Source organism: Pantherophis guttatus, chromosome 3 (genome assembly GCF_059756535.1).
Source record: "Pantherophis guttatus breed Tessera chromosome 3, ASM5975653v1, whole genome shotgun sequence".
Classification (NCBI taxonomy): domain Eukaryota; kingdom Metazoa; phylum Chordata; class Lepidosauria; order Squamata; family Colubridae; genus Pantherophis; species Pantherophis guttatus.
The window spans coordinates 36,107,898-36,124,502 of record NC_142065.1 but is presented as its reverse complement, the minus strand read 5'-3'; the positions used below and the strand labels follow the sequence as shown (position 1 = coordinate 36,124,502).

Sequence of the window (16,605 nt, the reverse complement as noted above, 5' to 3'; positions counted from 1 at the left end):
TTTTCTAACCTGGCAATTCACTACCATTCATTGAGAACAAATGCTGACCATATCACATTGGATTTTTTTTACAGTGAATTTATTTTTGATGTCGGTCACTTTAGTTGACAATAATCAGATTATGTTTGAGGTTTTCCTTATTTTCCCCCATTTTTCTTCTGGAGAACCCTAACAAACAAGAACCAACATAAGGCAATTGTTTTGTGCAGTCTCATGAAGAACTGAGGCATTGGGATGGTAACCTACTCCCATTTATTAAAAATTGGAGTATTTTTCTGAGTAAGAGTAGAACTGTGATTTGGGTCTAATTAAAAATACTACTTTACTGGTACATATGTGAAACATTTAACCAGCTATCTAGAACTCTGGCCAAAAGAAGAATCCAGTTTTTAATGATACTGGGCTCAGAACTGATCAAGAAATACTTTCTAGGGTTTATTTTGTTCAAGGTATTCCATAACTCTGCCATCTAAACAGCTTAGTTTAAGATGCATCAGGCACAAGGAACCAGAAACAACACAAGGAGCTAATCAGAACGATATATTTATTGCTACTTGGCCTCGTGACAGGAATCTCAGCAGACAAATGAACTCAGTACAGAAACTAGATAAACACTGAAAAGCTTTAGGGCAGATCACCTTTCAGCCACTTCCTCCCCGTAATTCAAGGCTAGTTAGCCATTCCATTCCTCCCCTCAACTCAGGATTAGTATTAGGCTAGGCTCACATATCACTCAAAGCTATGATTATTTAACCTTAGTTGACTAAATTAAGAGTTAGCTAGTTACTTCCCAGTGCTTTGTTGTATGTAAAATAAACATGTTGCTCTATTCTAATATTTATCTACATTATCTTTCAATGTTGCCTATGAAATGTGCTTGTTTAGCTTTTTTCATCTTTATAAGAATCTTATACATATGCTAAATTTTCTTAAATTAGTCAACCATAAATAGGTATATAAGCTAATACTGCACACATCTAGTGAAGTGCACTAGTTTTGATTAGCTGCAGGCAATATACAAGTCCAGGCAATATATATTGCCTGCTTAAAATCAAAGATACTTGGGAACAAATGGGCCAAATATTAGTTATTGACCTGGAGGATCAAAGTTCAAGTCCACCATGTGATAAAACCTTCTTGGGATACTTAGAGCTGCTCTCTTCCTCTCAACCTAGCCTACTTCATATAGTTATATAGAAAACATGGAGATAATGCTCTCTTGAACTCTTGGAGAATATTGACTAATATCATAAATCTATTAGTTCTAATTTATCAGAGTCAGTTTGGTAAAGTGGCTATGGCATCAGGCGAGAAACAGGGAGAATGGGAATTCTAATCCTGCCTTAGGGACAAAGATAGCTGGATGGCCTTGGGCCAGTTACTTTCTCTAGGAAAGAAGCAATGGCAAACCACTTCTGAAAAACCTTCGCAAGAAAATTGCAAGGACTCATTCAGGGATTCTGTGAGAATTGGACACGATTTAATAGAAGGGAAAATGGTTTTACCATATTCAAAATGCTTAGTATAGTTCTGCTTTCCAGTATACTGAGGCTCTTGTGGGTATTATCATATAGCCTGTGTTCATGGGTAATACTAATAGGCAAGGAAACTGAAATATGGCCCATTTTTCCTTCTGTACATATTAATTCAGCCAAGATGTTTATGTGCAACTTTGTGAGCTTTATACAGATAGTCCTCAATGTACAAGAGTTTGTTTAGTGACTGCTTGAAGTTACAATGGCACTGTAAATAACTTGACTGTTTTTCAAATTTATGACCGTTGCAACATCTCCATGGTCACATGATCAAAATTCAGTTGGTTGGCAACTGACTCGTATTTATTACGGTTGTAGCATTCCATTGTCATGTGAACATTTTTGCGATCATTTTTTGACGAGCAAAAAAAAAAAGTATGGGGAAGTCAGATTTATTCAACAACTGTGTTACTAATTCAACTGCAGTGATTAACTTAACAACTGTGGCAAAAAAGGTCATAAAATGCAGCAAAACTCACTTAACAAGTCTCATGCTCAGCAGCAGAAAGTCTGGGCTCCATTGTGGTTGTAAATTGAGAACTACCTGTATTGTAAATTCCTCCACACACCAATGTAGAAAATATTACATAGCAAACTTTATACATTGCAATGTTGTTTTGCAAATCACTCTTTTATTTGCATTCCCACATATAACAATTAAGATAAAAAGAATACTGTAGTGTGCTCTCTGTCCCTAATCTAAATCTGCTGCTAAAGGGGGGGGGGGGAAATAGATGTTGCACACAAAAATTTTCCATAACAATATTATTACCAAAGTGACACTGTAGGGGTTCCGATGCTCTCGAGTTGCCAGACATTTTCCTAAATTACTGATAACATATGTCATTGGCTTATCCCCCCCCCTCCGTCCTGGTGTTGTCTTCCAGGAATCCTACTATACCTAAAAATACCCACAATAGTGAGACAACTTCCTGAAATTGTGACCAAGCCCTCTCCAGTTCTGGTTCCTTAAATTTCCCCTTATGAAAAATATAGAAAGATGGCAAAAGCCTCCAACATTTTAATTAACCTCCATGTCTATCTTTAATACCAGGAAGGTGCTGTATAATTCCTGGTTCCCATGATCTTTGGTTATTTTTGGGACATCTAGCAAGCTGAAGCAACATGGATTGTTCTACCCTTCTTTCTGTAACACTCAAATATTTATTCACAATAAAATCCTTTTTGGCACTTTGGCCTATTTATCCCTAAATCCTAAAGAACCTTAGCTCCTGAAGTGCCACCAGATGGCAATATATCTATATACCTATATCCTTTTTTTTTTGGTTAAGCAGGAAAATTCTAAAATTGTTTTGGAGCTAAAGCATTTGTAATCAGACTATCCCAATCCATATAATAAGAGATACCATTTATATACAATCTAAAGCCAAACATTCAAAGCTCAGGAAATCTTGGGTTCTGTATGGTCCCAAGTGTAGGAAAGAAACTTCAAGGATTTTGGTTACAGACTCTACATACCTATTTTTTTGTTGAACTTCTATCACACCTTTTGTCCAAGAGTTCAAGGCTGTATAGATTCCTTTTCCAAATTTTTCCCACTTCAATTCTGTGTAATAGACTAAGATAAGAGAGAGTTCCTGGCCCAAAGTCACCCACTGAGTTTCCATGATGGTGGACTTGAATTTGAATTTTCTATTTCCTAGTGCAACATTTTAAATTACTACACTTAACTTGTTCCAACAATAAATTGTTCCAAGACTAGTGCCTCTCAAGTCACTTGTGTTGACCGGCACCAGCTAAAGAAGTCAACTCTGAACACAGAAAGGGAAATATTTTAATTAATATCCACATTAAGAATTAATGTATTCAATTTGTTCATTTTTTCTGTGAATTCACAGAGCAACAAGAGACACAGTAAATTTATTTTGGTTCTTCATTTATATTAAAAAAATTAATCAGCTGTTTTTTACACAGCTAGGCCTTGTTTTATAAATATAATACAGCCATAATAAATTGCAAGGTATTACTCTCACATATACTCTGCATAGTATTTCATATCTAAGCTATATAGCACAGCTTATGACAAAGGCATCTTAAATAAACTGAGGAAAAAGTGCTTGATTTGTAATGTTTTTACAAAAGTAGAATGTAATACATCATTTTATTATAGATTTAGCTGAGTAAGCTTTATTTAGAAAAAAAATAATTTAAATACTTGGGGCTGCATTTAGCGGGTTTAGTTTTTGGGCAGAAAGGAAATTGACCAATACAACAATAGAGCAACTAAAATGGCATATTTGCCCCATTCAGCATAGAGAGTTTTGCAATTGGATTTACGGTATCTTCCTTTCTATTCAAATGGTTAATATAATTGCTTACCATCATTAACAGATACATTAGTGAAAACTCAACCTTTTCCAAAGATGTTCCAATAATACATGTTCTAGGAGCAGATTATGCATTTGAATTGAATTACAGATATTGGCTCTTTAGTAGAATTTCCATTAATTTTCTTTTCTCAAATATAGCATCTTCTGTTTGGCTTTTTACATGATCATCCAGAGCAAAATATATGCAATAACCCAGTAACAGCATTGCGTGCTGGAAATTGTATTTTGAACTCCTTAAACCTCTGGAAAGAATTGGTCATTTTCAAAAGTCTTGCCTCACAGTTCATGTAGAAAAGTACAACAGCAGCTCAAGAGCTTTTGGAGAATATATAAGAGCAGAAGGGCATTGACAGAAATTTGATTACATATTACACAATTGTAATGCAGATATACATCAAGCTATAAAATGTCTGGAATGAAGCACTGCTTAAAATGTAAAACAGACAACTATATTTTAGTATATTTAGTGGCGTCAGACCCTAAATTTGTCGAGAATAAATCTCTCCCAATTTTTCAATTAAAGCAAAACAAAACCCAAAAGGTGAAATAGGAGGATATTTAGTGCTGCCCATGACAACAAAACAACAAATTTCTCTTCTAAAAAGGAATAATGTGTCAACTTGCTTCATATGAACAATTCAGGATAATTTCTAAATGAAATTTGATAAGCATTTGATAAGCAGCAGAGAAAAAAAGCCTTTAGAGTTGTCTTAATAATACCAAACAATGGACCTTGATACTATAATTTCTAGCCATGGTAATAGGACCAAAGTAGATGGTAAAATTAAAAAGTTGCAATGAACATAGATTTTTTAAAAATGCAAATCACATCTGCTAGAAGAAAAATCTGATCATTGCTGGGGCTAAATTAATTTGGCCTTTTCTTTTCCTCCTATAGGCCCTAGAATAATCATCCTTTGAAGATATCAGTAGGTGAAATTTCAATAGAGATTACTCTTTCAAAGCAAATACTAGCTTCAACAAATGAGTTTTCTCCAAAATTAGAAGGGGGAGGAAAGATATAAATTCTACTTCCCAGACATCAGATGAATCCAAGCTGATTTTATTTGCATTTCTAAAAAACATTCAAGTCATTTATAAATGCTCTTTTAATAATTACCTCCAGACTGGTTGTGAAAGTTATGACTTCTACAAGATCATTAAAATGTTCTATTCTTGAATTGCAAAGTAAGAAAGTGTTCCCCATTCTATATATTACCTTGGATATGATCTGAGACGGGAAATTGCAAGCAATCCTTTAAGAAATTTTATTTCAATCCTTGCAATTCCCACGATAACATTTGCCTACAGACAGACAATATTTATACAAAAATATAGTACAAATTTTGCATCTTTCAGGCTTCGCAAAAAAAGATCACAGGATTTGGGTGACTGATCCTTTTCTTCCCCAATGAAAACATTTTGCGCCTCATGTAGATAAGTTATTTTCCCCACAAAAGGTTAAATTTCAGAGCTGCCAGGACCTGGGGATAATATAACTGTAAAAGACTCCACAAATAAATAGTAGCAACTATTTATATATATACTACTAAAAACACCATGGTATTTAGATTTATTAGAATGTATAATTACAAAAGAACAAACTCTTAATCACTTTTTAACATAGCAATGTAGCATTTATTATGCTTTTTCCTAACAATTCCCAGTTTCTGCTTCCAGAAATTGTTCCAAGTATAAAGGTAATATACACAACAGCAAACATTTTCAAGTTGGTTGACAAGGATTCAAAGTCCTTCATCATTATATACTGGAGAAACAGGCTTTACAATGCTTTGTGGATTAGGTTCCACTAGGGGGCGCCAAGTCACTTCCCCAGACAGCAGCAGGTCTTCTCCTGACATAGCATCCAGATGCTGCACCTGATAATCACAGCAAAATAGTGCAAGTTACTTACAGATTTGTTGGAAGGGTGATTTCTTCCTTCAGGATACTGATGGAAGATGGGGCCATTATTTGTTAAATGAGTGCTCCAGAAAGAAAGAATAGGGTCTCTTTGTTATTAAGAATATTAAAATGCAATTTATGTCAATGTGGTTTTGACTGGTTGCTCTACTGAAATACTCTAGTTTTGTTATCATAGTACAATTCCAGAAAGTCTCTTGATTATCAGTAGAGGCTCTTAGGGGGTAGAGCTCTGAAACTCCCCCGTAAAAATGTTTTTCTTTATATTTTTTGAACCATTCCCCAGCATACAGGGATTGCAGTCTCCAGTTATTTACTTATTTATTTACTAATTTAATGTACATCCAGCCTTTCCATCAACAAATAGCATACAAATGGCTTGCTGAATGCTAAATAAATACAAAATAACTAATAATATATTAAAATAACCAACTATGTACATTAACCATCATTAAAACACAATTGGAAATGTATTGTTAAAATAGCACCCATTCAGCTTCAGAGGTGCTTCACAACATATGGGAATATGAACACCTAAGTTTCATTAAAGCAGCTGCATCTCTTTCAAAGACTACATTACAGTAGAAGAAAGCTTCTCAAAGCAGCTGTGCAATACTGGAAACAGATGTAAATGTCTTGATAAACTGCAGACAGGGATTGCTGAGAAACACCAGCTCCTAAATAGCTCTTCCCAGTAACAATTCCCAATTAATAGAATTCCATTAATTTACCCACTAAATGTGTGCTTGAATAAAAACTTTTTCGCCTGCCAGAATACAGCAGAAAGGCAGCTAACATGATTTCCCTTGGGTGTGAGAAGTCAAGAACTTTATAGCTAGAGAAGAAAAACTGATTTCTAAAAATTGCTGTAAGAAGCAGAATGACTGGAATCAAGGCATGTATTTTGGAGACACAATATTATGGAAAACTCTGAAGTTTAGTTACCAAAAGGAAAATCTAGAGAGCTTCTCACCTAACATGATTTTTTTTCACAAAATAGTAAAGGAACCTTTATTCTATGCTGCTTACCTGCTTGCGCACATATTCTACCATCATTGCCAGCTGCCTAGGATCACTGCAATGTGTTTCAAACAGATTTCTCCAGATAGCTGCTGCAAGTACATGATCATCTGAGAGTATTCCCTAAAATACATTTTTAAAGAAGATGCTCAGATTTTCTTTAAAAAGCTGCTAGGACTTTACAGCAAAGGGACAACTTATGATTTATCAGCGGATTGTTGTAAAGAAGAAATGACAGACAGAAAGAACAAACAAGCAAACCAACAACAGCATCATTCAGGCCATGCCAATCTTTTTTTGTAGCCAACTCATGAAATGGATGGTTAGCATGCTAGTGACAGTGGGAAATATGCTGTCTCAAACAGATTGGCTAGGGGGAAATCGGACAAGGCTTTCATAAAAGCCCCCAACAACTCTATTAAAAATTGTGGGCCTCTTACAGCAGAAAGTAAACATCTTGCAAACTGAGTCATTGACATTACTTTCCCCTTGCTTTTTCATTTTAGATTTTTAAAATCCTATTTTTATTACTTTTTAAACAAATAACTCAAGGCAGTGAACAGACCTAACATTCCTTCCTCCTATTTTTGCCCCAGCAACCCTGTGAGATGGGTTGGGCTGACAAAGAGAGACTGGCCCAAAGTCACCCAGCTTGTTTGCATGCCTAAGGCAGGACTAGATCTCCCAGTTTCCTGGTTTTTAGTCTGGTGCCTTAACCAGCAGTCCATCTCAATGCTATAGAGCAGTGATGGCTAACCTTTTTGCCATCGCGTGCCAAAAGCAGGAGGAGTGCAGGAGTGTCGCGCGTGCACGTGCCCACACCCATAACCCAGTGCACCCTGCCCTACCGTGCATGTGTCTGCAACCCCCCGCGCTCTCCCTGCTATTGGCACGTGATGGCACAGTGGGACCGGAAGGCCCGTTTTTTCGCCCTCCCCAGGCTCCAGAGCCTTTCTAGGAGCCTGCGAGAGCCTTTCTAGGAGTCTGGAGAGGGCAAACACAGCCTTCCCCAACCCCCCCAGAGGCCCTCTGGAGGCCAGAAATGGCCCATTTCCCGACTTCCGGTGGGCCCGGAAGGCCCAAAAATCAGTTGGCCTGCATGTGCATGTGCGCTGGAGCTGAGCTGGGGCAACGGTCGCATGCCCACAGATATGGCTCCGCGTGCCACCTGTGGCACGCGTGCCATAGGTTCGCCATCACGGCTATAGAGAATGAAGGATTTATAATAAACCCATTGTTGTAGACTTGCCATGTTTGAGATATCTGATCATGCTTCACTTCTTACCTTCTCCTAGCTATTTTTTAATACGTTGACTGCTAAATAGAAAGGTTATTACTACCCTGTTCATTTTCACCTCTGTAGGGAAGACCAGCAATGGGTCTTCTTCTGTCACAGTGTGCTCTACTTTCCAGAAGAAGTTGCCAAATCGGCCGATTTGAATAAGATAAATCCTAGTCAAAAATATTGTTCTTTACATTTTTATTTATTAGATTACTAAGACACATGTAAGATGACTCAAAGCAGTATACTAGAATTACATAAGCAGAGAACACACTAGGTACTCACAAAATTGCAGATCTTCAATGAGGGGACCTGGAACAGGTTGACCATGTCCAAGAGGGGCTTTATGAATGACTATCAACATCTTAAAAATTCACTGGGAAGCCAAACAGCAGCTGCTGCAGCTTGCCCAGTGGAAATAATGTACCACAATCACTTAATTATTTGCAGAATCAGGATTACTTGTAGCTTTTAAACAGTTCAAGGGTAACCTCATATAAAATGCATTGCAGAAGTCCAAAGAAGAGGAGACTAAAATATGGATAACCATAATAATGTTCTTAAAACCTATTTGGTAAAGCTAGACAATCCCCAAGCGTGGGTCCCTGAACCCATAGCTAATTTGTTTTAATATGGTCAAGTCTACCCCTCTAACAACCTCTAAGCATTTCAACATAAGCCCTTATTTGCTTTACTAAACAGAATAAAGATTATTTTAAAAATATTTAAGGAAAACAAAATAAAAAGGACAATTGGGCCTGTAGTACCTGTAGACAACAACATAGTTTTTAAATACAACATTAGCTTTTAACTATTCTACATAAAATAATATTGTGTGCTAACAGCTATAGACAGGACTGCAGAATGTGTAATCAAGAAAAGCTAGAAAAAAGTAAGACACAAGGGGATCCAGGTAGCAGATTCAACATTATGATGGGTTATTCAGGAGCAGGTATTAAAACAAATACAATTCAACAGAGAGCAAAAAAGTTAAATCTCAAGCAAAATACAGACTCCTATGAACAATTTGGTATCAACTTCCCAAAGAGATGCTATAGATATGAGACAGAGTGGGGTCCTCTTCGCTGGATGTTCAAGTAGAGACCAGACAGGCATCCATCATGGATATTTTATTTTGGATTTCTCTAATACAAGGGGTTGAGTTTTATGACCTTTTCAATTTTGTAATCTATGATAGTTTTCCAGTGGCCACAGCACATTCTCTTAGCTTCATTCACTTCTCACCAATAGCAGAAATTGAATATTAGGAAATATTAACAAATATTCAGGGCATTTGACCCCACAACGAGGCTCACGTTAATACAAACAGATATTTTGTTTCTGTTCTATATATATTCAACTTTAATGTAACTGTTACCATTACCTCATCATATCCAAAAATAGATGCATAGAAAACTTCTGTCAAGGTTCTCAGACTTCTTCTTAGGATAAGAGAATTAACCTGAAAGATAAAAGCAATGTGTTCTCTGACTTAGACTGGTATTAGAGGCAAAAACAGCACAAGAAAACTACAGTCTCTTACCTACTTGCTTGCTTTAGATAGCACAGAACATAAAATTATATAAAATGAAAGACTTGTGATGTATAGAAGAGAAGGATGCTTGTACAGATACTGAGCTTACTATAGGTTTGCAATGTATGGACAGTATGCCATATTATTAAACAAAAAGCAACGTGGCAGCCAACCACAATTGTTCTTTGAAGGCATGTTCAAGACAATGTTTTTTTCTCAATAGACTATGCTTCTGAATAAATCGTATTTCTATCAGGGGGAGCAGCTCTCTTGTAACACACCCATAATTCTATGAATTATAATATATTTATGATGCATTTTTATTATGCAATAAAAATGTTACCATAAGGATTATTTAACACATAATACAAATATTACAAGAGGCAAAGAAAATAATCGCACTTTACACCGTATCCCTTGCATAGCAGTTTTAAAGCAAAAAGGGGGGCATCTTTAAAAAGAATTATTGAGATAAGAAAGCTAAGCAAGCATGCCAATAAATAAAAGGATGAGTCTTTTACTGAGAAGGGGGAGTGTATCCTGAATAACAGCACAATTTTAAGGGGGCTATCCTCATATGGAGAAACTCTATGACTAACTCCAGAGACACAGGACTTCATTAAAGAAAATAAACTTAAGAGAGGACTCTTTGAACAATCTGTCTCAATCCTATCTTCCCAGAACTGCACAAATCTCAACATCTAGCTTTCAACAATAATTACATCTTAAATTACAATCCTGTTGCAAATGTTATGAATAGTGGAAGACTTATAATTGCTGATAGCTAAATCTTATTCTCCTGCAAAATAAGTCCCGCACAGATCTGTGAAGACCACAATTTGGACTGGAATTACTTTCATATTGGCTTTTGATCAGAATAAGTGAGGAATCTTAGGAGAAAACAGTCAATCATTCTAGAAGCCTAGAAGTTTTCTGAAGGCTTCAGGTTAAGGGCTGTGCCCCAAATCCCAAAAATATAAATTAAGCACAGATGCATTAAAGGCCACTGGAATCTATGGCTCAAGATTACTTTCAGAAGGTATACAGTGCAATTTTAGATACAACTAAGCCCAAATGAGTCCAACAGTGTTTAACTTCCAGATAAATATGCATGCTTAGAGCTTAAAAATTGTTTCCAGATTGTCAGAACTAAGGAGTTAAAAGATACTCATTCAAAATGTGCTAAGATTCTTAGTTTTATATATAACATAGGAAAGCTATCTTTGAAAAGATTCCTTCATTGTACTCAGAGATAACATATAAACTATGATTAATACATGCAGGAACAAACATTGGGTGTACATGCTTTCTGCTTTTTCATACAGCACAGCCCCAAGAAGACTTTATTTCAGAGTAACATTCTGATGCAAATCACGATTAGCTCAATTATGATTAAAACAAGATAGACCAACAATGGTCTATTTCAAAGTAATAATAATTGTAACTAATCACAGCGCACTGCCATTTGGATGTTATGCTAAACTATAGTTAATCAAAAACAAAAGCAAAATGTCTTCTTGTAGCCAAAGGGAAGAAAGGAAGGGAAAGCACATACACCTAAGGCCCCTTTCATTTCTCTTGTTATAATCAGCAATTGGTAATGACTAATTTGAACATTTCAGTGTTTTCATCCAACATATTATAAAGAGATAAATACACTTGATTGTTAATTATCCTTCTTTTTTCCCCAATCCATCTATTAGTAATTTCTGACATATTTCTTGTTATTTTTATACATGCGGATTTCTGGACTGTGTTTTTTTTAAATGGACATTTTAATTATTCATAAAAGACGGCATACATGTTACAGGATTTTTAACTTTTCCCACATCTTTCAAAAGTAGAGGAAGAGAATTCTGCTTCTTCAAGGGTTTCTTTTACACAAGGCATGCCTGCCACAAAACAGTTAACAGTTAAAGATTTTCTTGCCAATATTTTAAGAGTGCAGAAGGTTCCAAATTGCTGGTAAAACAAACAATGCCAGACTGTGAAAACTCCTGGCTGCCATGCTCCTTGATATTAACAAGAGTTTCTTTATTGCTGTAACCTTTCTGAAGTGAATAAAAATTATTTCTTTGCCCTAGTTCTGCCCTCAAGTAAAAGGAAAAAAGTGAACCCACAAAATGTTACCGAGTAAGTTGACCAGAATCCTGGAGAATTCCAGTCTTCAACATTTATTTATATATTATTATATAAATAGATTGCTCCTCAGTTGTAACAGCCAAATGGTTCATCAATCCCACCAGTACTGTCTTTGCGAATTCTAAGAAGTTTGCGCATTTCTAATGACAGATATATACAAGGGATACTTTATGGTAAAGTTTTCATCCAATGTCTTCTGGAATCAGGCAAATATTTTTCTTTCTAATATTAGGGAGAGGGGGCCACTTATTAATTGACGCAACTTGAAACATTATTGGGAGATAGCCAGTCTTAAAGGTTTTTTATGGATTTTCTAAACTTGCACATTTGGAACAAAATTCAGTACTTTGATTTCAATGAAGGAGATTGAAAAGAAAGAGCCTGTTTCTATAAATCAATGGATTAGCAAGATTCTCAATGAGATAAACTGAAAACTATCATTTTTTTCCTTGAGGGGAACTTTTGATAAGAGGTGAGGTCTTGCATAAAGCTGAATGAATTGATATCATTATAATGTATGCTCAAAATGTAGGCACCGCCACCCTGCATTTCATAAACAAGAATGGTATCAATCAGAGCAATGCTGAAGAGAAGGACATAAAACTGGTATGAATCACTTTGACCTCAGTTGGGTATTGACATTACCCTAACAAAATACGGAAATACACATCAGTTAAAGAAAGGAATATAAGGCGATATTCTTTTAACAACAGAGATCGGAAGACCATTTAGAATTTAGAAACAAAGAAGCATTAGTTTCACCAAATTTCAAAATCAAATGGTGACTACCCTATTACTCTTTTTTGGTATAGCAGATATCTGGAATAAAATTTAGTCAGAAATGGGTGCCAGGGTGGTCTTTCAATAGACTTTAGTCCTCTTTATATCTTGGTGAAGAGAACAGATGAGATTATCAGTATTTGAAACTGGACTGTAGGAAAAAGGGTTTGTAAAAGTCCTACTGTCCAGTTTACCTTTCTGCTTATTAGCATGTCTACTGAACTCTCTACCTGAAGACCTCTCTTATCAATGGGCTACTTTTAGATTCTTCTGCTGTTAATGCTAGGAGCTTTCAGTTCCCATGTCTTTAGAGTGGAGTCTGGAATGATTTAGGAATTCACAACATCCATGGGTTTGTCTTAAATGTCTAGTCTTTACTTTGAAATAGATGGGTTTGTAATTTGAAAGTGGACATCATGTCATAGCCAGACCGCACTCTGATGAGTTTATAATTCATTGGCACTGTACCACTGCAATTGATCCATACCAAATCTGTTGCTCTAAGGGATTTTCTCAAGAATTTTATAGTCTCAGCAACTGGTCAGTCTCTGGAATTCAGAGAAAACGGATATTCAACGTGATTGCCCTGAAACGGCCTCTTTCCACATCTTGAACCTGGGACACCCTTGAACACCCTGGGACATTCCAGAAGGTAAACCAGCAGAAACAAAACCTATAGTGCCAATGCCAATAAGATGAAGAGTGAATATTTTATTTATGGGGCTTTTAGACTTCAATTGTATCCTACTCCAAATGGTTCACTATTCAAACAACCATTCAAACAACATACAAAATAAAAATTTAAAATAAAAAAATATAACAATGTATCTTGATACAACATTCGAAATGTCACATCCCTTTTAGAATGACAATCTGTTCCCCTTTGAGGTAACTATATTTAAACAAATGTTCAAAAGGCTATGAGCAATGAGGTCACTCTTGCCTCTGAGGTGGAGAGCTCTTACAGAAAATGCTTGCCTCCGTGTTCCCTCTCATCAAATATAGACCATCAGAAACTACTCTATGTTAGAATACACTGAGTGGACAAATTCTAACTGGAATAGGCAGTCCTGAAGTTAACATTCAATGTTTCACAGGGAGAAAGACATTGGGATACCTTATCCTAAAAACATCTCACTAGAGAGTACTAGTCTCCAACCTTCGTTTTTAGGAAAGTTCTTGTGGAAGAAGAATCTTGGATGAAATGGATTATCTTGATTCCTATATTTGGGTTTCAATTCGGTTAACAATTCTAATTAAATTTACAGGTTCTTTTTCATTATATAATTTGTTACTTTAGACTTCTGTTACTTTGGGCAGCTATGAAATTCAGAATATATTAATTGTAACTACTACAACTGGACAGGACATCTTCTGGCAAATCAGGAAAAGAAAAGAAAGGATTGGAAGTTTTATTTTAGTTGCTTACAGCCAGATTCTTTCCGCTTTACTAGTGCAGTATGAAGTAACTTTAGTAAACTTCAGTGAAATCAAGTCATAATGAGGGAAGGTAAGAGGGGCTACCAAGTATAAATAGTTCTACCTAACATAAAACAAAGACTTCATTGTACTCCATGTGCAGAATCAATACATGAATTCAAGAAACACTTCAATGTGTTTCTGGAAAAGGAGGGGCCTGAGTGGTCTGGAGGAAAAGCAGGAAGGTAGGATTAAGATAAATTAAAATGTGGTTGGCATATTGGGCTGGATGGCCCCTTCCTGCTCCTATCATCTTGTACAATTTTTAAGGCAGGCTCAGCTACAAATCAGGATTTTATACTGAACAAACAAGTCTTAGATGTACTGGGATTACAGCGCCCCTTCAACATGAGAGCAATGTTTTGTTTAAAATAAATGTTTATTTGCCACAAGGAATACTAATTTCAAAATCCGATCTTTGCACACAGTTTCTACAAGATTTAAACTCTCCTTGAAATTTTTTAAAAAATGAAGGTCGGGGATAAGTAAACATTAACAATGGTTTAGATATCTCAGCAACTTGTAGGTATACTTCTATTTGATATTGCATAAATCAATTTATAATAGATATTATTCAAAATTTATTTGACTGTACAATTTTAGATGGCTCTTCATGTGAGTTTAGAAGCATTCAGGAGAATAATATTATTGAAAGTTGGTGAATTGTACATGTTATCCCCTGGAAAAGCAAGAAAAAGGGACAAGAGAAAAAAGATCCATCCTTTAAATTCAAGGTTTCAATTGCTGCTGAGACAGTAAGAACATGAATAAAAGTGTGAGAATGCTAAGGATAAAGGCTTTCCTATTTTTTACTGTGTGTAGAAAGTATCAAGTCAAGGTTCCCCAAGGAAGGACAGTACACCACAATATAATTGTATAATGTTAGTACTTACTGTGAGAAAAGAGAATATGTTATGTAATTAATTATCGACTCTAAAAAACATACTTTGCAAGTTCAGGTGCTTTTCTGAAAAAGCAGTCATCTATACACATAGTATAGAGTAAGCATCATGGAGAGAATGTATTCCAAGATCAAGAGAAGGAGCAATGATATCAAATGTAGTTTCTTCTACTGGTTTCTTGGTTTCTGAGTCCCTTCCGGGAGAAGGGCGGTATACAAATTAAATTAATAAATTAATAAATTAAATTCCAATTACAGCATTGACTACATAAGCTTCCAAACAACAAAATCAGAAAAAAAAAATAATTTCTCGAATTGTAAAGAATAACTCCTTATATGATCATAAAAGTGGGCAATGGTATGGACTCAAAAGCAGAGACCACAATAGTACAGAATCTATTGCTAAAAGAAATAAATACATTAAAAATGACCATGCCATGCCTGCTTTGTATAAATCTGAGAACCCAAGCAAGTAACTACAATACCACTTACTTTCTAAAGGTGCCTAAACAACTTTCAGAACCATAAACCATTAAATGCTGAGAATCTGTACCACAAGTTATAACATAAAGGCAATTACTGGATTACAATGAAAAGAAATAGCCTGGAAAATGCTCCCATCTGGTACCCGAAAAAGAGGTTTGCATCATCTTTTCATTGAGGCAACTGAAAAATAACTGAGAAATATCAGCAGGGTCTACTTAACAAAATTCACTGACAGGTTTTAGCCAAAATGCTTAGTTCTAGAACAGAGAATGAACAACTTTGTAGAATGGCACTTCACATTAGCAGAGGGGAGATTTGCTATAGATTCACCATGATTCAAAGTAGGCAGAAATGCATCACTTACTTGAATAAGACCATTTAAAGGTATGCTGATTTTTGTCTTTTTTTTTATTATGTGACATGGGCATTAGAGCTTATGGTAACGTTTTCCTCCCTGCTTCAACATGGTAGCAAAACATGATGTCAATTTTCAAAGTTTGAGGGCTGCAGAACACAAGTACAGGCCCTAGTACATTTCTGATACCATTGTTTGACTACTTTGCTTTATAACGAAAATGTAGACTTTGTGATTTCAGGATCAATGGCTCCTGAAACCTTAGATGTGGCCTTCACAAGAGTTTTAACTTTTGTAACAAATTGTATTTTTTACTGACAGAAGAATTGACATGATTGGAAAGTAACTACATTTGTGTTAACTAAAGTTAATAGTAAATTAAATCAAATGTAAAGATAAATTAAATGAAACTAACTTAATTTTTTTGTTCAGGCTGATTCCCTAGCTTTTTGAGTGTAGCTTTCAACCCATCATTTAAAGGCCAATTGTGGCCCTTATTTCAGAAAAAAACCCCACTCCACTCTTGTACACCACTACTCTAAAAGATTTCTAACTTTTATATTTCTCAGACTATGAGTCAATTTACAAATTACTATGAAGTCCTCTGTCTCACAGAGAGCCTGAAGACAATTATAGACAATTATACCTTGCTTAATGGAAGTTAGGCATAACCTGTTTATAGCATTCCACCTGCAGCAAACTGATTAAGCCACAAAACCTTTAATTAAACACAACCTTTTGTTTAAATCAAAATGGAACATTATGACCACCAGTTTGGAACAAGATGGGATGATGAGAAGCTAACCTCGAAGTATGA

The 16,605-nt window shown here is 35.7% G+C and overlaps 1 protein-coding gene across 1 annotated transcript in view; it reads right to left on the bottom strand.

Annotated features, from left to right (window-relative positions):
• Positions 1-5,442: 5,442 nt before the first annotated feature.
• UQCC1 (ubiquinol-cytochrome c reductase complex assembly factor 1) overlaps positions 5,443-16,605 on the bottom strand; it is a 30,513-nt gene continuing 19,350 nt past the window's right edge. The window contains exons 8-10 of the mRNA XM_034414135.3: positions 9,496-9,573; positions 6,839-6,952; positions 5,443-5,766 (exon numbers count right to left, since the gene is read on the bottom strand). Coding sequence (XP_034270026.1) covers positions 5,632-5,766; positions 6,839-6,952; positions 9,496-9,573 — 327 coding nt within the window. The 3' untranslated portion in view covers positions 5,443-5,631. The remainder of the gene's footprint in view (positions 5,767-6,838; positions 6,953-9,495; positions 9,574-16,605) is intronic.